Source organism: Schistocerca piceifrons, chromosome 8 (assembly GCF_021461385.2).
Source record: "Schistocerca piceifrons isolate TAMUIC-IGC-003096 chromosome 8, iqSchPice1.1, whole genome shotgun sequence".
NCBI classification, from domain to species: domain Eukaryota; kingdom Metazoa; phylum Arthropoda; class Insecta; order Orthoptera; family Acrididae; genus Schistocerca; species Schistocerca piceifrons.
The window spans coordinates 416,742,301-416,764,869 of record NC_060145.1 but is presented as its reverse complement, the minus strand read 5'-3'; the positions used below and the strand labels follow the sequence as shown (position 1 = coordinate 416,764,869).

General features: G+C 43.7%; 1 protein-coding gene across 2 annotated transcripts in view; it reads left to right on the top strand.

Moving 5' to 3' along the window:
• The window catches only part of LOC124711192 (scavenger receptor class B member 1), a 685,541-nt gene that overhangs the window by 416,947 nt on the left and 246,025 nt on the right, over positions 1 to 22,569 (top strand). The window contains exon 1 of one of the 2 annotated variants that reach the window (XM_047241120.1): positions 22,232 to 22,550. The exons of the other annotated variant lie outside the window; for it this stretch is intronic. Within the exon in view, the coding sequence (XP_047097076.1) occupies positions 22,490 to 22,550 (61 nt within the window). The 5' untranslated portion in view covers positions 22,232 to 22,489. Of the gene's footprint in view, positions 1 to 22,231; positions 22,551 to 22,569 lie in introns of those variants that run through there. 2 annotated transcript variants of the gene reach the window in all.

Sequence of the window (22,569 nt, the reverse complement as noted above, 5' to 3'; positions counted from 1 at the left end):
ATGCTGAGGGAATTAGATTAGGAAATGAGACACTTAAAGTAGTAAAGGAGTTTTGCTGTTTGGGAAGCAAAATAACTGATGATGGTTGAAGTAGAGAGCATATAAAATCTAGACTGGCAGTGGCAAGGAAAGCGTTTCTGAAAAAGAGAAATTTGTTAACATCGAGATAGATTTAAGTGTCAGGAAGTCGTTTCTGAAAGTATTTGTATGGAGTGTAGCCATGTATGGAAGTGAAACATGGACGATAAATAGTTTGGACAAGAAGAGAATAGAAACTTTCGAAATGTGGTGCTACAGAAGAATGCTGAAATTAGATGGGTAGATCACATAACTAATGAGGAGGTATTGAATAGAATTGAGGAGGAGTTTGTGGCAGAACTTGACTAGAAGAAGGGATCGGTTCGTAGGACATGTTCTGAGGCATCAAGGGATCACAAATTTAGTATTGGAGGGAAGCGTGGAGGGTAAAAATCGTAGAAGGAGACCAAGAGATGAATACACTAAGCAGATTCAGAAGGATGTAGGCCGACCGGTGTGGCCGTGCGGTTCTAGGCGCTTCAGTTTGGAACCGCGTGACCGCTACGGTCGCAGGTTCGAATCCTGCCTCGGGCATAGATGTGTGTGATATCCTTAGGTTAGTTAGGTTTAAGTCGTTCTAAGTTCTAGGGGACTGATGACCACAGATGTTAAGTCCCATAGTGCTCAGAGCCATTTGAACCAAGGATGTAGGTTGCAGTAAGTACTGGGAGATGAGGAAGCTTGCAGAGGATAGAGTAGCATGAAGAGCTGCATCAAACCAGACTTAGGACTGAAGACCTCAACAACAACAACAAGATCACATCTCGTGGGCCTGTTAGGCGTACAGTGGCATCTGCACATTATAAAGACCTTCTTGTGCTACACGTGATTCTAGCTTTGCAAGAACGCAACCGTGTCCACACCACTATTTTCATGCTAGATGGGGCGACACTACTTGTCGCTTGCCAGTTGAAATATTTGCTTCGATAAACCTTCGGTAACCATTGCATCATCTCTTGGTTGTGGGTCTATCAGAAAAATCCTGTCTCTCAAGGATATATCTGGACTCTTCTTGATCTGAAATTCAGCATACGCCGAAATATCGCTCTCATTACACAGGATATGCTGGTAGCAACCGTCGACCATGTCGTGTTACGGATGCAGCCTGTTGCTGAGTTAGGAGACCATATTTAACACGTATTTAACTTATGACCACATCCTAATAAACGTGCCAGAAAACACCTTATCATGTGTTTGATCATTCCTCCCGTCTACCTGCATCCACACCACATTTTGACTGCTTTCAGCTCCACATTTTGATCTGGTGGCAGAAAATTGAACTATGATTTTTTTCATACTGCTCCGCAAGTGCACTGATGATTGAACATACCGGGTGATCAAAAAGTCGGTATAAATTTGAAAACTGAATAAATCACGGAATAATGTAGATAGAGAGGTACAAATTGACACACATGCTTGGAATGACATGGGGTTTTATTAGAACCCAAAAATACAAACGTTCAAAAAATGTCCCACAGATGGCGCTTCATCTGATCAGAATAGCCAAAATTAGCATAACGAAGTAAGACAAAGCAAAGATGATGTTCTTTATAGGAAATGCTCAGTATGTCCATTATCATTCCTCAAAGATGATGTTCTTTATAGGAAATGCTCAATATGTCCATCATCATTCCTCAACAATAGCTGCAGTCGAGGAATAATGTTGTGAACAGCACTGTAAAGCATGTCCAGAGTTATGGTGAGGCATTGGCGTCGGATGTTGTCTTTCAGCATCCCTAGAGATGTCGGTCGATCACGATACACTTGCGAGTTAAGGTAACCCCAAAGCCAATAATCGCACGGACTGAGGTCTGTGGACCTGGGAGGCCAAGCGTGACGAAAGTGGCGGCTGAGCACACGATCATCACCAAACGACGCGCGCAAGAGATCTTTCACGCGTCTAGCAATATGAGGTGGAGCACCATCCTGCATATACATCGCACTTTCCAGCAGGTGTTTATCAGCCAGGCTGGGGATGCTGCGATTCTGTCACATATCGGCGTACCTCTCACCCGTCACGGTAGCAGTTTTGCTGTCCAGCTCCATCTGTCGGACATTTTGAGAACTTCGTTTTTTTTTTTTTTTTTTGGTTCCAATAAAACCCCATGTCATTCCAAACGTGTGTGTCAATTTTTACCCCTCTGTCTACATTATTCAGCGATTTATTAAGTTTTCAAATTTATACTGACTTTTTGATCACCCGGTATTTACAATGTTTCAGTGTGCTGCGATGTATACAGCGCGCACAGCAGCACTCCGAAAACACTCAGTTTCGATACAGATGAAGTGGTTTCTACAGCATAGACAAGCAACGAGAGTTGCATCAGAACAGTCTGAAGATCACAGCAACAACAGAACTGGTGTGCTGACGCATGTTTCAGGCGAAAATGATCGATAACTGCACAAGACAGGCCACGAGCCTGGTGATTAAGGGAGTGGTAACACTCAGAGCGTGATTCACGCATTCAAACGCACAGCAGTGAGTGGTTTCACGCAGCCAAGCGCGTTGTTCAGAGTACTGGTGAGTCAGCGCCGGTGCCTCAACTGCGGGCGGAAACGCTGCCGCCCGTCGACACGCGGCGACGTTAAGCGACTGTTTTCCGCGCCGGCGAGCCGACTCCCGGAAGAACGCACACAACTAGTAAGGCAGCGCGCAGCCGGCCCGAAATTCCACGTTAATGGGACCGCTCGTCTGCGTAACGACGCGGCCTCTAGCTGGGAGCGAGGGGGGTCGCTGCGTAGCTGCGCTCCATTGCGTTCTTCTGGGACAGCGTCAAGGCCAGCGGGATGGTGCGTTTGTGTAGAAGGATCGCGTGACACTAATCACGTCCTCTCTAAACACGTCGAGTCCCTCAGAGGAAAATCACCCAATAGGCACTTACCTCGTCTCCTCGTACATTTAAAATTATGCAAAAAATTTGCACGTACGAAGTGCGACAAAATTGGGTTAAACGAGCACTTGAAAAGTTGTTTGAGAAGGTTGCAACTAATGTACGTACTGATGTGCATTTTCAACTTCTCGCGGCGTAATGAAAAATCCATTAAATTTCGGGCATGCAGCCGCGCAAATAAAATTTCTTCTACTGATATTTCGGCCGCGTATCGTCCGGCCATCTTCAGAGCGAGTTCCAAGACTGGAACTCGCTCTGAAGATGGCCGGACGATACGCGGCCGAAATATCAGTAGAAGAAATTTTATTTGCGCGGCTGCATGCCCGAAATTTAATGGATTAATGTACGTACTATTTCACAATAAATAAGCTAGCAGCCACGTTAGTCTTCTTCTTTTCTTCGTCCTCCCCTCAGCATTAAATGCGCGCTGTAATTAGTCTAATCTTTTCTACGCGGTCGCTACGGAAGCGAAATGTATGGGAGTGTAGTACACTGAGGCGACAAAGTTATAGGATAGCGATATAGACATATACAGATTGTGGTAGCATTGCGCACACATGGCATAAAAGGGAAGTGTATTGGCAGAACAGTCATTTGTACTTAGGTGATTCAAGTGAGAAGATTTCCGGCGTGACAATGGCCGCACGATGGAAATAACAGCCACTGAACGTGGAATGGTAGTTGGAGCTAGACGCATTTGCACTCCTTCAGGCCACAGGTGGCCCATCGGGACCATCCGACCACCGTGTCATCCTCAACTGTGGATGCGGCTAGGAGGGGCGTGTGGTCAGCACACCGCTCTCCCGGTCGTTATCACCGTTTTCTTACACCGGAGTCGCTACTATTCGGTCGAATAGCTCCTCAATTGGCATCACGAGGCCGAGTGCACCACGAAAAATGGCAACAACACATGGCGGCCCGGATGGTCGCCCATCCAAGTGCCGGCCACGCCCGACAGCGTTTAACTGCGGTGATCTGACTAGAACCGGTGTATCCACTGCGGCAGCGCCACTGCCCGGAGCTAGGCGCGTGGGGCATTCCATATTCCGATATCCACAGTGTCAAGAGTATACTAAAAAGAATACCAAACTCCAGACATTACCTCTGACAAAAGACAACGCAGGGGCTCACGGCTTTCACTTAACGACCGAGAGCAGCGTCTTTGCGTAGAGTTTTCAATGCTAACATAAAAGCAACACTGCGTGAAATGACCTTAGAAATCAATATTGGATGCACGACACACGTGTCCATTACGACAGTGCGGCAATCTTTGGCGTTAGTGAGCTGTGTCGGCAGACGACCGACGCGAGAGCTTTTGCTAACAGCACGACATCGCCTGCAGCGCCTCTCCTGGTGTCGTGACCTTATCGATTGGACCCAAGACGACTGGAAAACCGTGGCCTGGTCCGATAAGTCCCGATTTGAGTTGATAAGAACTGATGGTGTGGTCCGTATATGGCACAGGCCCAAAGAAACCAAGGCACTGAGCAAGCTGGTAGCGGCTCCGTAGTGGCATGGTTTGTGTTCATATGGGATGCACTGGATTCTCTGGTTCAACACAACTGAACCGATCATTGAATGGAAATGGTTATATTCGTCTACTTGGAGACTATTTGCAGCAATTCATAGACTTCATGTTCCCAAAACTCGATGTCATGTCACTGGGGCACAACTCTTCACGATTGTTTTGAAGAACAATCTGGATAATTATAGCGAATGATTTGGCCTCCCAGATCGCCCAGCATGAATCCCGTCGAACACTACACCCTGCACCAGTAACATTTTCGCAATTACAGACGACTGTAGAGGCAGCATGGCTCAATGTTTCTGCAGGGGACTTTTTACGACTTGTTGAGTCCGTGCCACGTCGCTCTGTTGTACTACGCCAGGCAGCAGGTGGTCTGACACTATGTTAGGAGGTATCCCATGATTTTTGTCACTTCGAGGTATAGCCCTATGTTCCTCGACCAATACTGATTCCTGAAACTTTGTAGGCTTGTTATAGCGGGACACTTGGTGTTTGCCTTCAGACGTTACCAATTCAGGTTTTTCAGCATTTAAGTGGTGTATATCTGTGTGTCGATCAAACCTCTGACCACTCGTGCTGCCCTTCCCTGTATATGTTGAAACTTGGTGTGTGGTAAGGAGGGGGGGGGGTGTTTCTCTCTTTAACTTCGAACAGCTGGTGGCTGTATTTGGTCACTGTACGCTTCGAAAACAAGTCCACAGTGATAACAAAAAATTTTAGGTATACAACAGCTTATATTTGTTATTTGTGGGTCACCTAAGTTGTAGGACATATTAAGGGATTTTGAAATTATAGCCAGCTCTGAGAACTTAGATTCCTGTTGCTCTTAATGATGTCAAAATTCATGCAAAAACTGACAGAGAGCTCGGTTTTCTAAAATCTCAATAGAAACAAAACAATGACGATAACACTGCGGGAGGCACCACGACTGTACGGAGAAAACCAAGCAAGAGTTCCTCATCTGGGCAGCTAGCGGATTCCAAGTTAGCGAGATAAAAAGAGACCGAAAATTATAGTAAAATAAGCAACACAAGTTACATGACAGTCAAGTTGCGAGATGCTCAGAATATGGATCGCACTACCGAAATTGCGACGCCTACATTTCCTCAAAATCAGCTAGGGTGTGCTGTCTGCACCAGAAGGCCAGAAGACGAGTAGTCCAGAAACTTGATCCTCCAACCTCCTGTCGACAAAGAGGAACTAGAAACTATAGTAGGAACGCACCTCCCCAGCGAGAAATACGCAAATGTTTCCAACCAAGCAAATATGCACATTATTCTCAAAACAATAACCACGAGATAGTGGCAGACAATGAAATAGTTTCACACAACGATATTCGACAGTCATGTCACAATGTTCTATATCGCTTTTATTCCTATTTAGTATGAGCTCCACAAACATGAGCAGTATTCTAAGATGGCTCGTAGCAGTCGTTCGTAGGCAATCGCCTTTGCAAATGAATTGCATTTTCCTAGTATTTTATTAGTAATGAACTAACTAACAAAAAGTTGCAGCGGTGTGCTGATCACATGTCCCGCCGTATCCGCAGCAGATGATGCCTAAGCCCGGAGGATGACACGGCGGCCGGTCGCTACCGCTGGGCCTTCACGGCCTATTGTTCGAACAGTGTGTTTTTTTTATTTTTATTTTGTTTGGACAAATGAAGAGAATTCTGCCATCCACTTTACCCATGATTGAGCCTATTTCGTCATTCTATTTCATACCTCATCAAATTATTACAGCCAGGCAAATGCTTGTACATTTATTCACTTACGTGTTAAATGTTTTCGGAATATTGTGCACTTTGAAATTGTCTTCAATTCTTTCATTCTATGCGGTATAGCCATCAGGCTCTTTCAACCCTTCTAAAAAAATTCTATTTCGGCTACATTAACTCTGTTTCTATTTTTATTTTTCGTGGTGTATGTTTCACTTCCATAGAGGTAATTTTAAAGTTGTATTGTATTGTATTAAACCGAGGACCTAGAAACGACGGATAGGCTTTTTTCCGATGTAGCCCTCAGTGGTTCACAACCCCACAACAGGGTACAGCAGTCCACCCACCCCACCGCCGTCCCACACCGAACCCAGGGTTATTGTGCGATTTGGTCCCCAGTGGACCCTCCGCGAATGTCTCATACCAGACGAGTATAACCTTAAATGTTTGCGTTGTAGAATAATTAGGGTGTACGCGAACGTGGAAACGGCGTTTGTGTAGCAGTCGCCGACACAGTGTAACTGGGGCGAAATAAGAGGAACCAGCCCGCATTCACCGAGGCAGATGGAAAACCATCCACAGGCTGGTCGGCACACCGGACTTCGACACTAACCCGTCTGGAGGATTCATGCCGCTCGGGAAGTAGAGCGTTAGACTGCGCGGCTAGTCGGGCGGGCAATTTTAAAGTTTGTAGATTATATCGTAATTTTGTCATAAATAAAAAATAGACTTGGAAGATCCGTTAAACGCTTAAACAAATATAAAGCAAAGTTAATGGAACGCAGACGATTTAAGTCATGCTATGCTAAGACTATTAGATTTAATACAAATTTAAGTTAGAAAATGTATTTTTAAAATACTTGTCTGCAGAGTAGAAATGTATAGAAGCGGCAAAAAAGAACGGTGAACAGTTTAGAGAAGAAGCAAGTAGAATTTTCTGTCATGTGTTGCTATGGAGGAATGCTTGCAGTTAAATGGATACATCGTGTACCTAATTACAAGATTCTGAGTTGAATCAGGAATAAAAGAAATGTATGATACTTTGATTAGACATCCTGAGGCATCAAGGGATAGTTAATTGAGTAACGGAGGGAAGTGGAGGGGGATGGGCGTTAAAAATTGTAGATGAGAACGAACGCTTGACTATAGTAAGTAGGTTGAAATGGATGTACGTTTCAGTCGTTATGCAGAGATGAACAGGCTTGCAAAGGATATACTAGCATGGAGAGCTCCATGAAACCAGTTTTCGAACTGAAAATCCAAATAACAGCACATCTGCTTCATGCACCCTACGAAGTCAAAATTATATTTAATATCCCGTAGTGTCTTTGCATCCGTCTGGCCATTTTCCAATAAAAGCCATCACCTAAGTCTTGCCCTTAGAAATTATCAATTCCTTTTCTTCATTGCCTTATAGATTTCAGTCCCCTTTGTAAAATACTTTCATTATTTGCAAGAATGGCTGTGTCATTAGTATACAAGAGGCCACTTTTGAATTTCAGTCTCTGCGAAGTTACAATCTTTCAGCGAAAGTTTCCACTGTGTAATAGCTTGATCATTATAGAAATCAAATACGATGAGTGGAACACTGTCACCTTGTTTACAATCGTCTTAGCTTCTTTGCAGATGACGCTGTCGTTTATTGTCCAGTAAAGTCATTAGACGATCAAAACAAATTGCAAAACGATTTAGAAAAGATATCTATATGCTGCTAAGATTGGCAATTGACCCTAAATAGTGAAAAGTATGAGGTCACCCATGTGAGTGCTAAAAGGAATCTGTTAAACTTCGGTTGCACGATAAATCATTCATATCTAACGACCATAAAGTCAATTAAATTTCTTTCCGCGTCTCATAGAAAAATGCAACACTCCTAGAACAAACAATGGAACAATACATTGTGGATGGGATGCATATCACGCATATCACTGCGAGAGTACATTCTAAACAGTAAAGTTCAGATACTTTCATGCGTATAACATCTTGAGCCCAGACAGTTCCATTCATTTCGTTTGACTACTTTAACTGAAAGCTAGTAAAATCATCCGTAAAAAGAAAAAAGAAGTTCGACATAGAACCTATTTTTCTGATACATGTAAAGTAACAGACCATTTCCACTGAAGATGAAGAAAGAAATGTTTCAGAGACGCGCCAGAAACCAAATTATTATAATATTTCTGGATAGCTTGTTTGTTGTGAAACAGTACGTGTCTTCTCCGCAACTATAAGCAGTCACACCTCTAAATCAGGTACCGACAATAAAGTGAAGCAAATCGTGTGTTACGATCTCTAAGACGTTACAGAAGAGCTTGCGTTCCAGACTCAGAACTACAATTTGCGGCTGCCTTTATTAACTGTCTAATTAGTAGCTGGTTCTGTCATATCAAGTGAGAAATCACAAGTTACGCAATTCAAAGGACGAGGCTGAGCTGTAAACAAGCAAAAAAATGTTGCAGAAAGCTATACAGTTACGACAGGAAAAGATTTTTTATTACATAAACAGATTCTCTTTAAATAAACTACCAAATAATGAACGCAAAATGGTTTTCCACGTTTTTACGTCAATAATCGTATCCGCGCTACAAATAAATGCACGAAGCAGCGCAAGTAACAAACAATGAGGTCTTCGTTTCAAATCCTTCTTGTACTCACAAAAGAACTTATCTCTACAACGCACAAGCTTCTAAGGACGACGCTGAGCTGTAAAAAAATGTTTCAAATGGCTCTGAGCACTATGGGACTTAACATCTATGGTCACCAGTCCCCTAGAACTTAGAACTACTTAAACCTAACTAACCTAAGGACATCACACAACACCCAGTCATCACGAGGCAGAGAAACGCTGAGCTGTAAACAAGCAAAATATTTTGCAGAAAACCCTACAATTAGTAATGTAAAAGATATTTTATTACATAAACAGATTCTCATTAAATAAACTCAAAATAATAAACGCAAAAAGGTTTTCCACGTTTTTATGCCAATATTCATACCAGAACTAAAAATAAACACAAAGCATCGCAGGCAACAAACAATGAAGTTTTTGTTTCAAGTCCCTCTTATACGCCGGCCGGTGTGGACGAACGGTTCTAGGCGCTTTAGGCTGGAACCGCGCGACCGCTGCAGTCGCAGGTTCGTATCCTGCCTCGGGCATGGATGTGTGTGATGTCCTTAGGTTAGTTAGGTTTAAGTAGTTCTATGTTCTAGGGGACTGATGACCTCAGATATTAAGTCCCATAGCGCTCAGAGCCATTTTAACCCTAGGCTAAGGACAACACACACACCCATGCCCGAGGGAGGACTCGATCCTCCGACGGGGACAACACACACACCCATGCCCGAGGGAGGACTCGATCCTCCGACGGGGGCAGCCGCACGAACCGTGGCAATGCGCCCAGACCGTACGGCTAGCCCGCGCGGCTAAAAATTGGTAATTTGTGGTAAGGTCTTATGGGACCAAACTGCAGAGGTCATCGGTCCCTCAGCCTACACACTACTTAATCTAACTTAAACTAACTTACTCTATGAACAACACACACTCCCATGCCCGAGGGAGGACTTGAACCTCCGACGCGGTGAGCCGCGCGGATAGTGACAAGACGCCCAAGACCGCGTGGCACCCTCCATGGATTCCCATTTGAGTTCACATAGCTTTTCTGTAATGCTCACCTCTTGTTCAAATCTACCAGTAACAAATCCAACAACACACCTCTGAACTGCCTAGACGTTTTCCATGAATCCGTCTCGATGGGGATTCCAAACGCTCGGAGCATATTTCGTTCGCGGTCTGCTTCGTAGATGAGCTACATTCTCCTAGAATTCGCCCCATAAACCGAACTCGACCATTGGCCTTCCTTACAACCGATATCATGCGCTCGTTCCATTTAATATCCGCAACATTGAAGTTAATCGACGTGACTATGTCGAGTAGCAGATAAGAAATAATGTTACATTTCAGGACGTTTTTCCTATTAATCTGCATTATCTTACATTTTTCTGCATTTACAAGAAGCTGCCATTCACAACACCAAATATGGATTCTAAGTCATCCTGGATAGTCTATTCTTACATTCACTTAATGATGACATTTTCCCGTACACTAGAACACATAAGCGAACAGTCGCAGATTGCTGCTCACCCTTCCCATAAGATCATTTATATGCACGAAGAACAAGAGCAAAGATCGGAAAATTTGCAGACATTGATGAATACGGCATACCACCACCCTTAGTCACCTTTTTTTTGTTTTGTTTACTGTAGGCTTTAGACTTTATAAAACGATTGTTATTCTCCTTAAAAGTAAAGGGCAATCTGTAGGTTTCAATAGCATTCATTTTATGTATCACTTATGATTAAATTTAAGAAATAGCGTGTATCGATAACACAAAACTGTCCAATTTACTTCTAATGCTTTTTTTCAAATATTTATTCTGGAAAAAATTGTGGCAGTTTGAGCTTTTAACACCGTGAAAGTGTTTTCCGTATTTTCCATGTAATTACGTAGACAGAGTAAATAAGTGTTTTAGGTGGCTAAATAAGTGTACAAACCCTGGACACCAAATTACAAAACATCAAAATCACACCTACGTGACAGCAAAATAATAGGTACTAATCTTGTAAAAACTATACTTTCTCAGTTAAGTACGTAGTAGGTTGTAGGTATCTCACATAAAATGGTAGTGTTATTATCTTTCGAGATTATTATATACAAATTACCAAAAGCAGCCTTGCATTTATACATGATTTTGCTACACTACCTGAAAATCTAGCGGATGTAGAAACACAAGTCATTCTTTTGAAATGGATAGCCAATGAAGCAAGTTTAAGAAATTTCTACAGAGGAAAACAAATCTATAAGTGTTATAAAAAAATGCTCCAAAAATTTTACTGACATTGTTCATATAGAGGACATTAAAAGCTGCGAGTGTATAAGAGGGATTACTTTTAATAAAATGGGTTAGAAAAATCTGCTATAATTCGAAGGCCTCAGAAAATGGGAGGAACATACTGAATAACAACAAATTTTTGTTATAAAAAGTTCGTATCAATAAATGTAAATATTTATGATTTACGATATGGTAACGAAACCAGAATGCTGCCACGCAAGAAAATGTCTAACACAGAATTATAAATTGCACAAAATAGAAGTATTGGAGAGGAGGATCTTGAGGAACATTTTAGGTCCAATAAGAAGGACAGAACCCTGAAATTTAAGAAGCAATGGTTAAACACACTGTTGGTCCGAAACATTATGGCTACGTGTTTAACAGCGTATTGATTTATCTTTGGATTCAATAAGTCCTTGGGAGGCATCTGGAGGTACCAGGCAACAGAAGTTACGCACGCGTCACCCAATTACCATGAATAACGGGCTGGTGGTTTGTCGACGCGGAGATGGCGCCCGATCACGTCCTAGATGTTTTCCATCCGTTCAGATCAGGCGAATCTGGTGGCCAAGACACGAACGTGAGTTCACTGTAACGTTCCTCAAACCACTGTAACACAATTCCAGCAGTGTGACACGGACCGTTACACTGCTGGAAGATGCTGTCGGAGTCGAGAAGACATCAGGCATGAAAGGATGCAGGTGGTCCGCAATAATGTTCACGTAATGCACAGCTGTTACGGTGCCTTTGGTAACAATTTGTAACAAGTCATTGTGTCTCAAAGGTACTAGAAACAAAAATATATCTCAGAGTATGAGGACCCGTGGTCTACTGGTAGCGTCTTTGATACATAATCAAAACGTCTTCGGTCCCGGGTTCGATCCCCGCCACTGTCTAAATTTTGATAAATAATCAGCACTGGCGGCCGAAGACTTCCGGCATAAGAAGTCTGCCTCATTCTGCCAACGGCCTTGTCAAAGAGGGCGGAGGAGCGGTTAGAGGTTCAGGGCACTCTCTTGTCCTAGGGGTGGGAAATTGCCCCTAAAGGCGGAAGAATCAGCAATGATCAACGACATGAGGATGCAGAAGGCAATGGAAACCACTGCATTAAAGACACGTAACGTGTATCCACAGGACATGTTGCCTGTAATTGAAGAAGTGTCATGATGATCTCTCCATTGGCAAAAGATTCTGGAATAGTCCCCCATTCGGATCTTCGGGAGGGGGCTGCCCAGGGGGAGGTTACCATGAGAAAAAGGATAACGTTCTACGAGTCGGGGCGTGGAATGTCAGAAGCTTGAACGTGGTAGGGAAACTAGAAAATCTGAAAAGGGAAATGCAAAGGCTCAATCTAGAAGTGAAGTGAAGTGGAAGGAAGACAAGGATTTCTGGTCAGATGAGTATCGGGTAATATCAATAGCAGCAGAAAATGCTACAACAGGTGTAGGATTCGTTATGAATAGGAAGGTAGGGCAGAGGGTGTGTTACTGTGAACAGTTCAGTGACCAGGTTGTTCTAATCAGAATCGACAGCAGACCAACACCGACAACGATAGTTCAGGTATACATGCCGACGTCGCAAGCAGAAGATGAACAGATAGAGAAAGTGTATGAGGATATTGAAAGGGTAATGCAGTATGTAAAGGGGGACGAAAATCTAATAGACATGGTCGACTGGAATGTAGTTGTAGGGGAAGGAGTAGAAGAAAAGGTTACAGGAGAATATGGGCTTGGGACGAGGAATGAAAGAGGAGAAAGACTAATTGAGTTCTGTAACAAGTTTCAGCTAGTAATAGCGAATACCCTGTTCAAGAATCACAAGAGGAGGTGGTATACTTGGAAAAGGCCGGGAGATACGGGAAGATTTCAATTAGATTACATCATGGTCAGACAGAGATTCCGAAATCAGGTACTGGATTGTAAGGCGTACCCAGGAGCAGATATAGACTCAGATCACAATATAGTAGTGATGAAGAGTAGACTGAAGTTCAAGACATTAGTCAGGAAGAATCAAGACGCAAAGAAGTGGGATACGGAAGTACTAAGGAATGACGAGATACGTTTGAAGTTCTCTAACGCAATAGATACAGCAATAAGGAATAGCGCAGTAGGCAGTACAGTTGAAGAGGAATGGACATCTGTAAAAAGGGCCATCACAGAAGTTGGGAAAAAAACATAGGTACAAAGAAAGTAGCTGCGAAGAAACCATGGGTAACAGAAGAAATACTTCAGTTGATTGATGAAAGGAGGAAGTACAAACATGTTCCGGGAAAATCAGGAATACAGAAATACAAGTCGCTGAGGAGTGAAATAAATAGGAAGTGCAGGGAAGCTAAGTCGAAATGACTGCAGGAAAAATGTGAAGACATCGAAAAAGATATGATTGTCGGAAGGACAGACTCAGCATACAGGAAAGTCAAAACAACCTTGGGTGACATTTAAAGCAATGGTGGTAACATTAAGAGTGCAACGGGAATTCCACTGTTAAATGCAGAGGAGAGAGCAGACAGGTGGAAAGAATACATTGAAAGCCTCTATGAGGGTGAAGATTTGTCTGATGTAATAGAAGAAGAAACAGCAGTCGATTTAGAAGAGATAGGGGATCCAGTATTAGAATCGGAATTTAAAAGAGCTTTGGAGGACTTACGGTCAAATAAGGCAGAAGGGATAGATAACATTCCATCAGAATTTCTAAAATCATTGGGGGAAGTGGCAACAAAACGACTATTCACGTTGGTGTGTAGAATATATGAGTCTGGCGACATACCATCTGACTTTCGGAAAAGCATCATCCACACAATTCCGAAGACGGAAAGAGCTGACAAGTGCGAGAATTATCGCACAATCAGCTTAACAGCTCATGCATCGAAGCTGCTTACAAGAATAATATACAGAAGAATGGAAAAGAAAATTGAGAATGCGCTAGGTGACGATCAGTTTGGCTTTAGGAAAAGTAAAGGAACGAGAGAGGCAATTCTGACGTTACGGCAAATAATGGAAGCAAGGCTAAAGAAAAATCAAGACACTTTCATAGGATTTGTCGACCTGGAAAAAGCGTTCGACAATATAAAATGGTGCAAGCTGTTCGAGATTCTGAAAAAAGTAGGGGTAAGCTATAGGGAGAGACGGGTCATATACAATATGTACAAGAACCAAGAGGGAATAATAAGAGTGGACGATCAAGAACGAAGTGCTCGTATTAAGAAGGGTGTAAGACAAAGCTGTAAGCCTTTCGCCCCTACTCTTCAATCTGTACATCGAGGAAGCAATGATGGAAATAAAAGAAAGGTTCAGGAGTGGAATTAAAATACAAGGTGAAAGGATATCAATGATACGATTCGCTGATGGCATTGCTATCCTGAGTGAAAGTGAAGAAGAATTAAATGATCTGCTGAACGGAATGAACAGTCTAATGAGTACACAGTATGGTTTGAGAGTAAATCGGAGAAAGACGAAGGTAATGAGAAGTAGTAGAAATGAGAACAGCGAGAAACTTAACATCAGGATTGATGGTCACGAAGTCAATGAATTTAAGGAATTCTGCTACCTAGGCAGTAAAATAACCAATGACGGACGGAGCAAGGAGGACATCAAAAGCAGACTCGCTATGGCAAAAAAGGCATTTCTGGCCAAGAGAAGTCTACTAATATCAAATACCGGCCTTAATTTGAGGAAGAAATTTCTGAGGATGTACGTCTGGAGTAAAGCATTGTATGGTAGTGAAACATGGACTGTGGGAAAACCGGACAAGAAGAGAATCGTAGCACTTGAGATGTGGTGCTATAGACGAATGTTGAAAATTAGGTGGACTGATAAGGTAAGGAATGAAGAGGTTCTACGCAGAATCGGAGAGGAAAGGAATATGTGGAAAACACTGATAAGGAGAAGGGACAGGATGATAGGACATCTTCTAAGACATGAGGGAATGACTTCCATGGTACTAGAGGGAGCTGTAGAGGGCAAAAACTGTAGAGGAGATTGGAATACGTCAAGCAAATAATTGAGGACGTAGGTTGCAAGTGCTACTCTGAGATAAAGAGGTTAGCACAGGAAAGGAATTCGTGGCGGGCCGCATCAAACCAGTCAGTAGACTGATGAAAAAAAAAAAAAAAAAAAAAAAAAAAAAAAAAAAAAAAGAAAAAAAAATATGAAATGTATTTCGATGTAATAGTTATCTCTGAAAATTTTGATTTTCTTTCCATAAAAAATAGGGTTGTCAGTTTTTCTTGTTTTTGTCCAGTATTGCTACAAGAAGGTTCTATCATCCATTACATGATGAATTTTATTGTGGAATAATGGTATCTTTAAGCATTCACGACTTTATTTTCTATCTGAACGCGTGACCCTGTAGACATGTAACAATGAATTCATTTGTATAGTTTTTCAGTCCTTTAAATTAGTTGGAAGTTATCAATTTGATGACGCAACGAATGAGTGCCATAAGGGCGCTATCGAACTGTCAGTTCAACATTCGTAAGTCGATCCTGTAGTCTATACTTTAAATGGTTTAAATGGCTCTGAGCACGTCTCAGATCATCAGTCCTCCAGAACTTAGAACTATTTAAACCTAACTAACCTAAGGACATCACACACATCCATGCCCGAGGCAGGATTCGAAAATGCGACCGTAGCGGTCGCGCGGTTCCAGACTGAAGCGCCTACAACCTCTCGGCCACGCCGGCCGGCTATACTTTAACGAAACCTCATTGTAATTATTATTATTCAAATTGTCGTAGAACGAGTCCGCATTCGTCTTTGTTCCGCTTAAATACTACCCTCACAATTCAGTTTCGAGGTGGGCTGCACTCATAAGGTTTTCGTTCATCGGCACACATCAATACACAGAAAAAGTAACCGAAACGATGAGGAAAAGAACGATTCTATGTTTTCGAACAGCTACAGAGCTCCATGGTGAATGACAGTGGCTGAACAGATATCTTCAAATGTATCAGGGAAAAGAAATTAAGGTGTTGGATCCGAGAAATAAGAAATATTTAGAAATACACAGTATAAAGCAGAAGAATCAACAGAACGAAATGTTTTTCGGAAGGAAAGTGTTGAATTTAGGAGAATATTTTAAGGCAGAAGCAGTAAGAGATGTGAAGAGGTATACGAAAAAGTAGAGACGTGGTAAAAATTTGAATCGATGTTGTAGAAAAGAACGATCGTCCACTAACGCAGAAGGAAATAGATACAGGCGCTCAGAAATATGCCGTGCTCCTTGACTTCTGTAAGGCGTGGTAGAGTAATTGTTGTGTACGCGTGCGAAGCTCATATTAGTTACTTGGAAAGGAGAGTGGTGGAGGAGTCGAAACACAATGTGTTACAAAATAAAATCATAGCTCTGTACTCTGCAAGTCACCTTGGTGTGTGGCGGTGGGTACTTTGTGTACTGCCATCATTTCTCCCTTTTCCCGTTCCAGTCGGATAGGGTACACAGGAAGATCAGTTGCCGGTAAGCCTCAGTGTGGGGTCGAGTCTCTCTGAGTTTATCTTCGTGGACCCTTCGCAAGATATCCGTCACAGTATATTGGTTCACTCTTCTAGCAACATACGCTCTCTGAACTTTAACAGGAAACCAGCCCATGGCACATAACGCGCCTCTTGCAGCTTCTGCCACTGGAATTAGTAGATCATCTCTGTGCGTGCACTACTTTGGATCTTCTCTTTTCTCTCGTCAGTTTTATCTGACACGAATCCCAAAATGACGAGCAATATTCAAGTATTGGTGGAACGAGTGATTTGTCCTTTGTTCCCGGAGAATTTTGAGAGTTCTTCCAGTGAATCTCAGTCTGGTACCTGCCTTATCCGCTATTACTTTTATGTGGTCGTTCCTCTTCAAATCACTCCGCACGCATACTCCGAGGTATTTTACGGAAGTAACTGCTTCCAGTGATTGTTCTGCAATCATGTGATCATTCAACAAAGAGTCTTTCTGTCTGTATATGGCAATATCTTATATTTGTTTATGGTGAAACACAACACCCACTTTGGTCCCTTAGAATTCACACACATTTCTACATCTACATCTACGTGATTATTCTGCTGTTCACAATAAAGTGCCTGGAAGAGGGTTCAGTGAACCACCTTCAAGCTGTCTCTCTACCGTTCCACTCTGGAACGGCACGCGGGAGAAACGAGCACTTAAATTTTTCTGTGCGAGCTCTGATTTCTCTTATTTTATTGTGATGATCATTTCTCCCTATGTAGTTGGCTGCCAACAGAATGTTTTCGCAATCGGAGGAGAAAACTGGTGATCGAAATTTCATGAGAAGATCTCGTCATAACGAAAAACGCCTTTGTTTTAATTATTGCCACTCCAATTCACGTATCATGTCTGTGACACTATTTCCCCTACTTCGCGATAATACAAAACGAGCTGTCCTTCTTTGTACCTTTTTGATGTCATCCGTGAGTCCCACCTGATGCGGATCCCACACCGCACAGCAATACTCCAGAATAGGGCGGACAAGCGTGGTGTAAGCAGTCTCCTTAGTAGACCTGTTGCACCTTCTAAGTGTTCTGCCAGTGAATCGCAGTCTTTGGTTTGCTCTACCCACAATATTATCTACGTGATCGTTCCAATTTAGGTTATTTGTAATTGTAATCCCTAAGTATTAAGTTGAATTTAGAGCCTTCAGATTTGTGTGACTTATCCGGTAATCGAAATTTAGCTGATTTTTTTTAGTACTCATGCGAATAACTTCACACTTTTCCTTATTCAGGGTCAGTTGCCACTTTTCACACCATACAGATATTTTATCTAAATCATTTCGCAACACGTTTTGATTATCTGATGACTTCACAAGACGGTAAATGACAGCATCATCTGCAAATAATCTAAGACGGCTACTCAGATTGTCTCCTATGTCGTTAATATAGATCAGGAACAACAGAGGGCCTATAACACTTCCTTGGGGAACGCCGGATATTACTTTTGTTTTACTCGATGACTTTCCGCCTATTACTACGAACTGTGGCCTCTCTGACAGGAAACTGTGAATCCAGTCGCACAACTGAGGCGATACTCCATATGCACGCAGTTTGGTTAGAAGACGCTTGTGAGGAACGGTGTCGAAAGCCTTCTGGAAATCTAAAAATATGGGATCAATTTGACATCCCCTGTCGATGGCACTTATTACTTCATGAGTATAAAGAGCTAGTTGTGTTTCACAAGAACGATATTTTCTGAAACCGTTCTGACTATATGTCAATAAATCATTTTCTTCGAGGTACTTCATAATGTTCGAATACAGTATATGTTTCAAAGCCGTTCTGCAAATCGACGTTAGTGATATAGGCCTGTAATTCAGCGGATTACTCCTACTTCCCTTTTTGGGTATTGGTGTGACTTGTGGAATTTTCCAGAATTTATGTACGGATCTTCCTGTGAGCGAGTGGTTGTATATAATTGCTAAATATGGAGCTATTTTATCAGCATACTCTGAGAGGAACCTGACTGGTATACAATCTGGACCGGAGGCCTTGCCTTTATTAAGTGATTTAAGCTGCTTCGTTACTCCGAGGATATCTACTTCTAAGTTTCTCATCTTGGCAGTTGTTCTTGATTGGAATTCAGGAACATTTACTTCGTCTTCTTTGGTGTATGAGTTTCGGAAAACCGTGTTTAATAACTTTGCTTTAGTGGCACTGTCATCAGTGACTTCACCGTTGTCATCGCGCAGTGAAGGTATTGATTGTGTCTTGCCACTGGTGTGCTTTATGTATGAACAGAATCTCTTTGGGTTTTCTGCCAGATTTCGAGACAGAATTTCGTTGTGGAAATTATAAAAGCATCTCGCTTTGAAGTAATCGTCATATTTCGAACTTCAGTAAAACCTTGTCAATCTTGGGGATTTTGCGTTCTTTTAAATTTGGCATGCTTTTTTCGTTGCTTCTGCAACAACGATCTGACCCGTTTTGTGTACCATGGGGGATCAGTACCATCACTTATTAATTTATGTGGTATATATCTCTCAATTGCTGTCGATACTATCTCTTTGAAAACATTCCATATCTTTTCTACACTTACATGATCATATCGGAAGGAGTGAAGACTGTCTCTTAAAAAGGCGTTAAGAGCATTTTTATCAACTGTTTTAAATAGATATACTTTGCGTTTCTTTTTGATGGTTGTAGGTGTTACGTTATTGAGCCTAGCAGCAACTGCTTGGTGGTCGCTAATCCCTGTATTCGTCACAATACTCACTATTTGTCCAGGATTATTTGTTGCTAAAAGGTCAAGTATGCTTCGCAACCATTTACTCTTCGAGTGGGCTCATGAACTAATTGTTCAAAATAATTTTCGCAGAAAGCATTCAGTACAATTTCGGATGACGTTTTATGCCTGCCGCCGGCTTTAAACGTATAATTTTTCCAGCATATCGAGGGTAGATTAAAGTCACCACCGACTATAATTATATGAGCGGGGTACTTATTTGAAATGAGACTCAAGTTTTGTTTGAACTGTTCAGTAACTGTATCTCCTGAGTTGGGGGGGGGGGGGGGGGTCGGTAAAACGGTCCAATTTATAGTTTAGTGCAATTGTCAGGTATAACCTCTACCCACACTATTTCACACGAACTATCTACTTCAATTTCGCTACAAGGAAAACTACCTCTGACAGCAATAAATACTCCACCACCAACAGTATTTAATCTATCCTTTCTGTACACTGTTAGATCATTTGAAAAAATTTCGGCTGAACTTATTTCCGGCTTTAGCCAGGTCTCTGTACCTACAACTATTTGAGCTTCAGTGCTTTCTGTTAGGTCTACGAGAATTTACAACTACAATACCAATCGTTTCTACAACTACTTTACTGTGTTTACCTGCCCACTTTTAGACGGACGTCCCTTCTGTGGTTCCCTGAGACCCTCTAACCTAAAAAACCGCCCAGTCCCTTCCACACAGCCCCCGCTACCCGTGTAGCCGCCTCCTGTGTGTAGTGGACTCCTGAACTATTAAGTGGAACATGGACCCACCATCCGATGGCGCAAGTCAAGGAATCTGCAGCCTACACGGTCACAGAACCTCCCGAGCCCCTGATTCAGACCCTCCACTCGGCTCTGTACGAAAGGACCACAGTCGGTTCTGTCGACGATGCTGCAGATGGTGAGCTCTGCCTTAATATCACAAGCAAAAATGGTTCAAATGGCTCTGAGCACTATGGGACTTAACATCTGTGGTCATCAGTCCCCTAGAACTTAGAACTACTTAAACCTAACTAACCTAAGGACATCACACACATCCATGCCCGAGGCAGGACTCGAACCTGCGACCGTAGCAGTCGCGCGGTTCCAGACTGAGCGCCTAGAACCGCTAGACCACCGCGGCCGGCGAATCTCACAAGCAAGACTGGCAGTCTTTACCATTTCCGCTAGCCGCCTGAATCCAGACAGAATCTGCTCTGATCCAAAGCGACACATATCATTGGTACCGACATGAGCCACCACCTGCAGTTGGCTGCACCCTGTACTCTTCATGGCATCCGGAAGCACCCTTTCCACATCCAGAATGACTCCCCCCAGAATGCACACTGAATGCATACTGGCTTCCTTCCCCTTCTTGGCAACCATGTTCATAAGGGGCCCCATTACGCGCCTAACGTTGGAGCTCCCACCCTCTGTGAATGCCCATACCTTGTGGGCCGAGAAGCTTCCTCTGGAACAGGGTGGACGACTGCATCTGGCTCAGAAACATCGACAGCCACAGATAACGCCCAAAAACCTGTTCGTCAAACAAACCAGGGAGGCCCTACGATTGGCCCCTCGGGAAGTTTTTCGCTGCCTGCCAGACTTTGGAATGATCTCCCACTCGACAATGGGTGGGCTGTCAACCTCAGTGCAGGCAGTACCTGGGGTGGCCACAGCAATGGACTGATCGGAGGACATGTGGGATGTGCTCGACGTCCCTCGCATCCCCGCATTCGATTCCCCACAGAGACGCCCCTCGGCAGCAGCTTCAAGCTGTGTGACAGAAGCCAAAGCAGCCTGGAGCTGTGAGCCAAGGGTCGCCAACTCAGGTCGCATCTCTACACAACAATCACAGTTCCTATCCATTACTGCAGTCGGTCCTGTTTGAAGCTCGTAAAAACATGTAACAAGCGAATGGTGTACTCGCCTTATTAGTAGCAGGAAGTACACAACATCCACTCCCTACATGAAGCACCAATCCTCCGAAGTCTTCCGCATTTTGCTACAATTGGCAGCGTTGCGTTGCGACTTCTCAGTAAATAACAGCATCAACAGCGAAAAGACTCATGGTACAACAAAAATGGTTCAAAAAGCTCTGAGCACTATGGGACTTAACTTCTGAGGTCATCAGTTCCCTAGAACTTAGAACTACTTAAACCTAACTAACCTAAGGACATCACACACATCCATGCCTGAGGCAAGATACGAACCTGCTACCGTAGCAGTTGTGCGGTTCCAGACTGTAGCGCCTAGAACTGATCGGCCACCCTGGCCGTGCTCGTGGTACATCTGACATCATCTACTATGTATGCATATATTGTGAAACGTAATATATTTTGAAAAGTACTGGTTCTGTAACTATTACTTAGGGTACACCCGAAGTTGCTTTTATGTCTAAAAGCTTCTCTCCATTGAGAATGCTGTGTTCTGTTTGCTAGAAGTTCTTCGTTGCAATCACATTCGTCTGGTACGAGACGTTCCTGGAGGGGTGGTTGGGGTGGGGTTGGGGGGGGGGGGGAGTGGGTCCACTGGGGGCCGAACCGCACAACCTGGGTTCGGTGTGGGGCGGCGGTGGGATGGGTGAACTGCTGTGGCCTGTTGTGAACCACTGAGGGCTATGGAGGGACGAAGCCTCTCGGTCATTTCTAGGTCCCCGGTTCTATACAATACAACCACCCACTCTATCACCAGTGCCTCCTCCTTGTCCTTAGCTCATACCCTAGGTACGATCTTGATCTCTATCACATTCGCTGGAGGAACAGAATCAGATTCCACCTGCCACTGCTCTCCCGCCCGTCTGCTGACGTCCTTGGAGTACCGCCGGCACTCAGAAGGTCTTCCCCTTCCTGCTGCTGGCACCTCTCCCTCCCCGGCAGAGGTGTCGCCGCCAAGTGGCTGGCGCGGCAACTCGCGCTTGTCGCAGGAGGCGAGGCGACCTGGAGGCCACACCAGTTGACGTTCGGCGCGCGCTCAGACAGGATCAGTGGAAGCGGCGGTCCTGCTATCCCTCACGGCCACGCGGTTTGTCGGTCTGCGTGCGCGCGCGGCCGCAGGCGACTATCGAGATCGGAACAGCGATAGCTGCTGCAGTCTGTTCAGGAAGCCGCGTTGAGACGCAGCACGCGTGTTGCCGTTGCCGAGTAGTGTTGACGAGTGCCGCAGTTTGTATACGGCCGCAGGGGGAGAAATCGTGCCAGGATGCGCGGACGCCGTAGCGGTATCTGCTCCAAGCTGACGAGCACGTTCCTCAGGAAGTGGTGTAAGTAGCTCTGCACTGC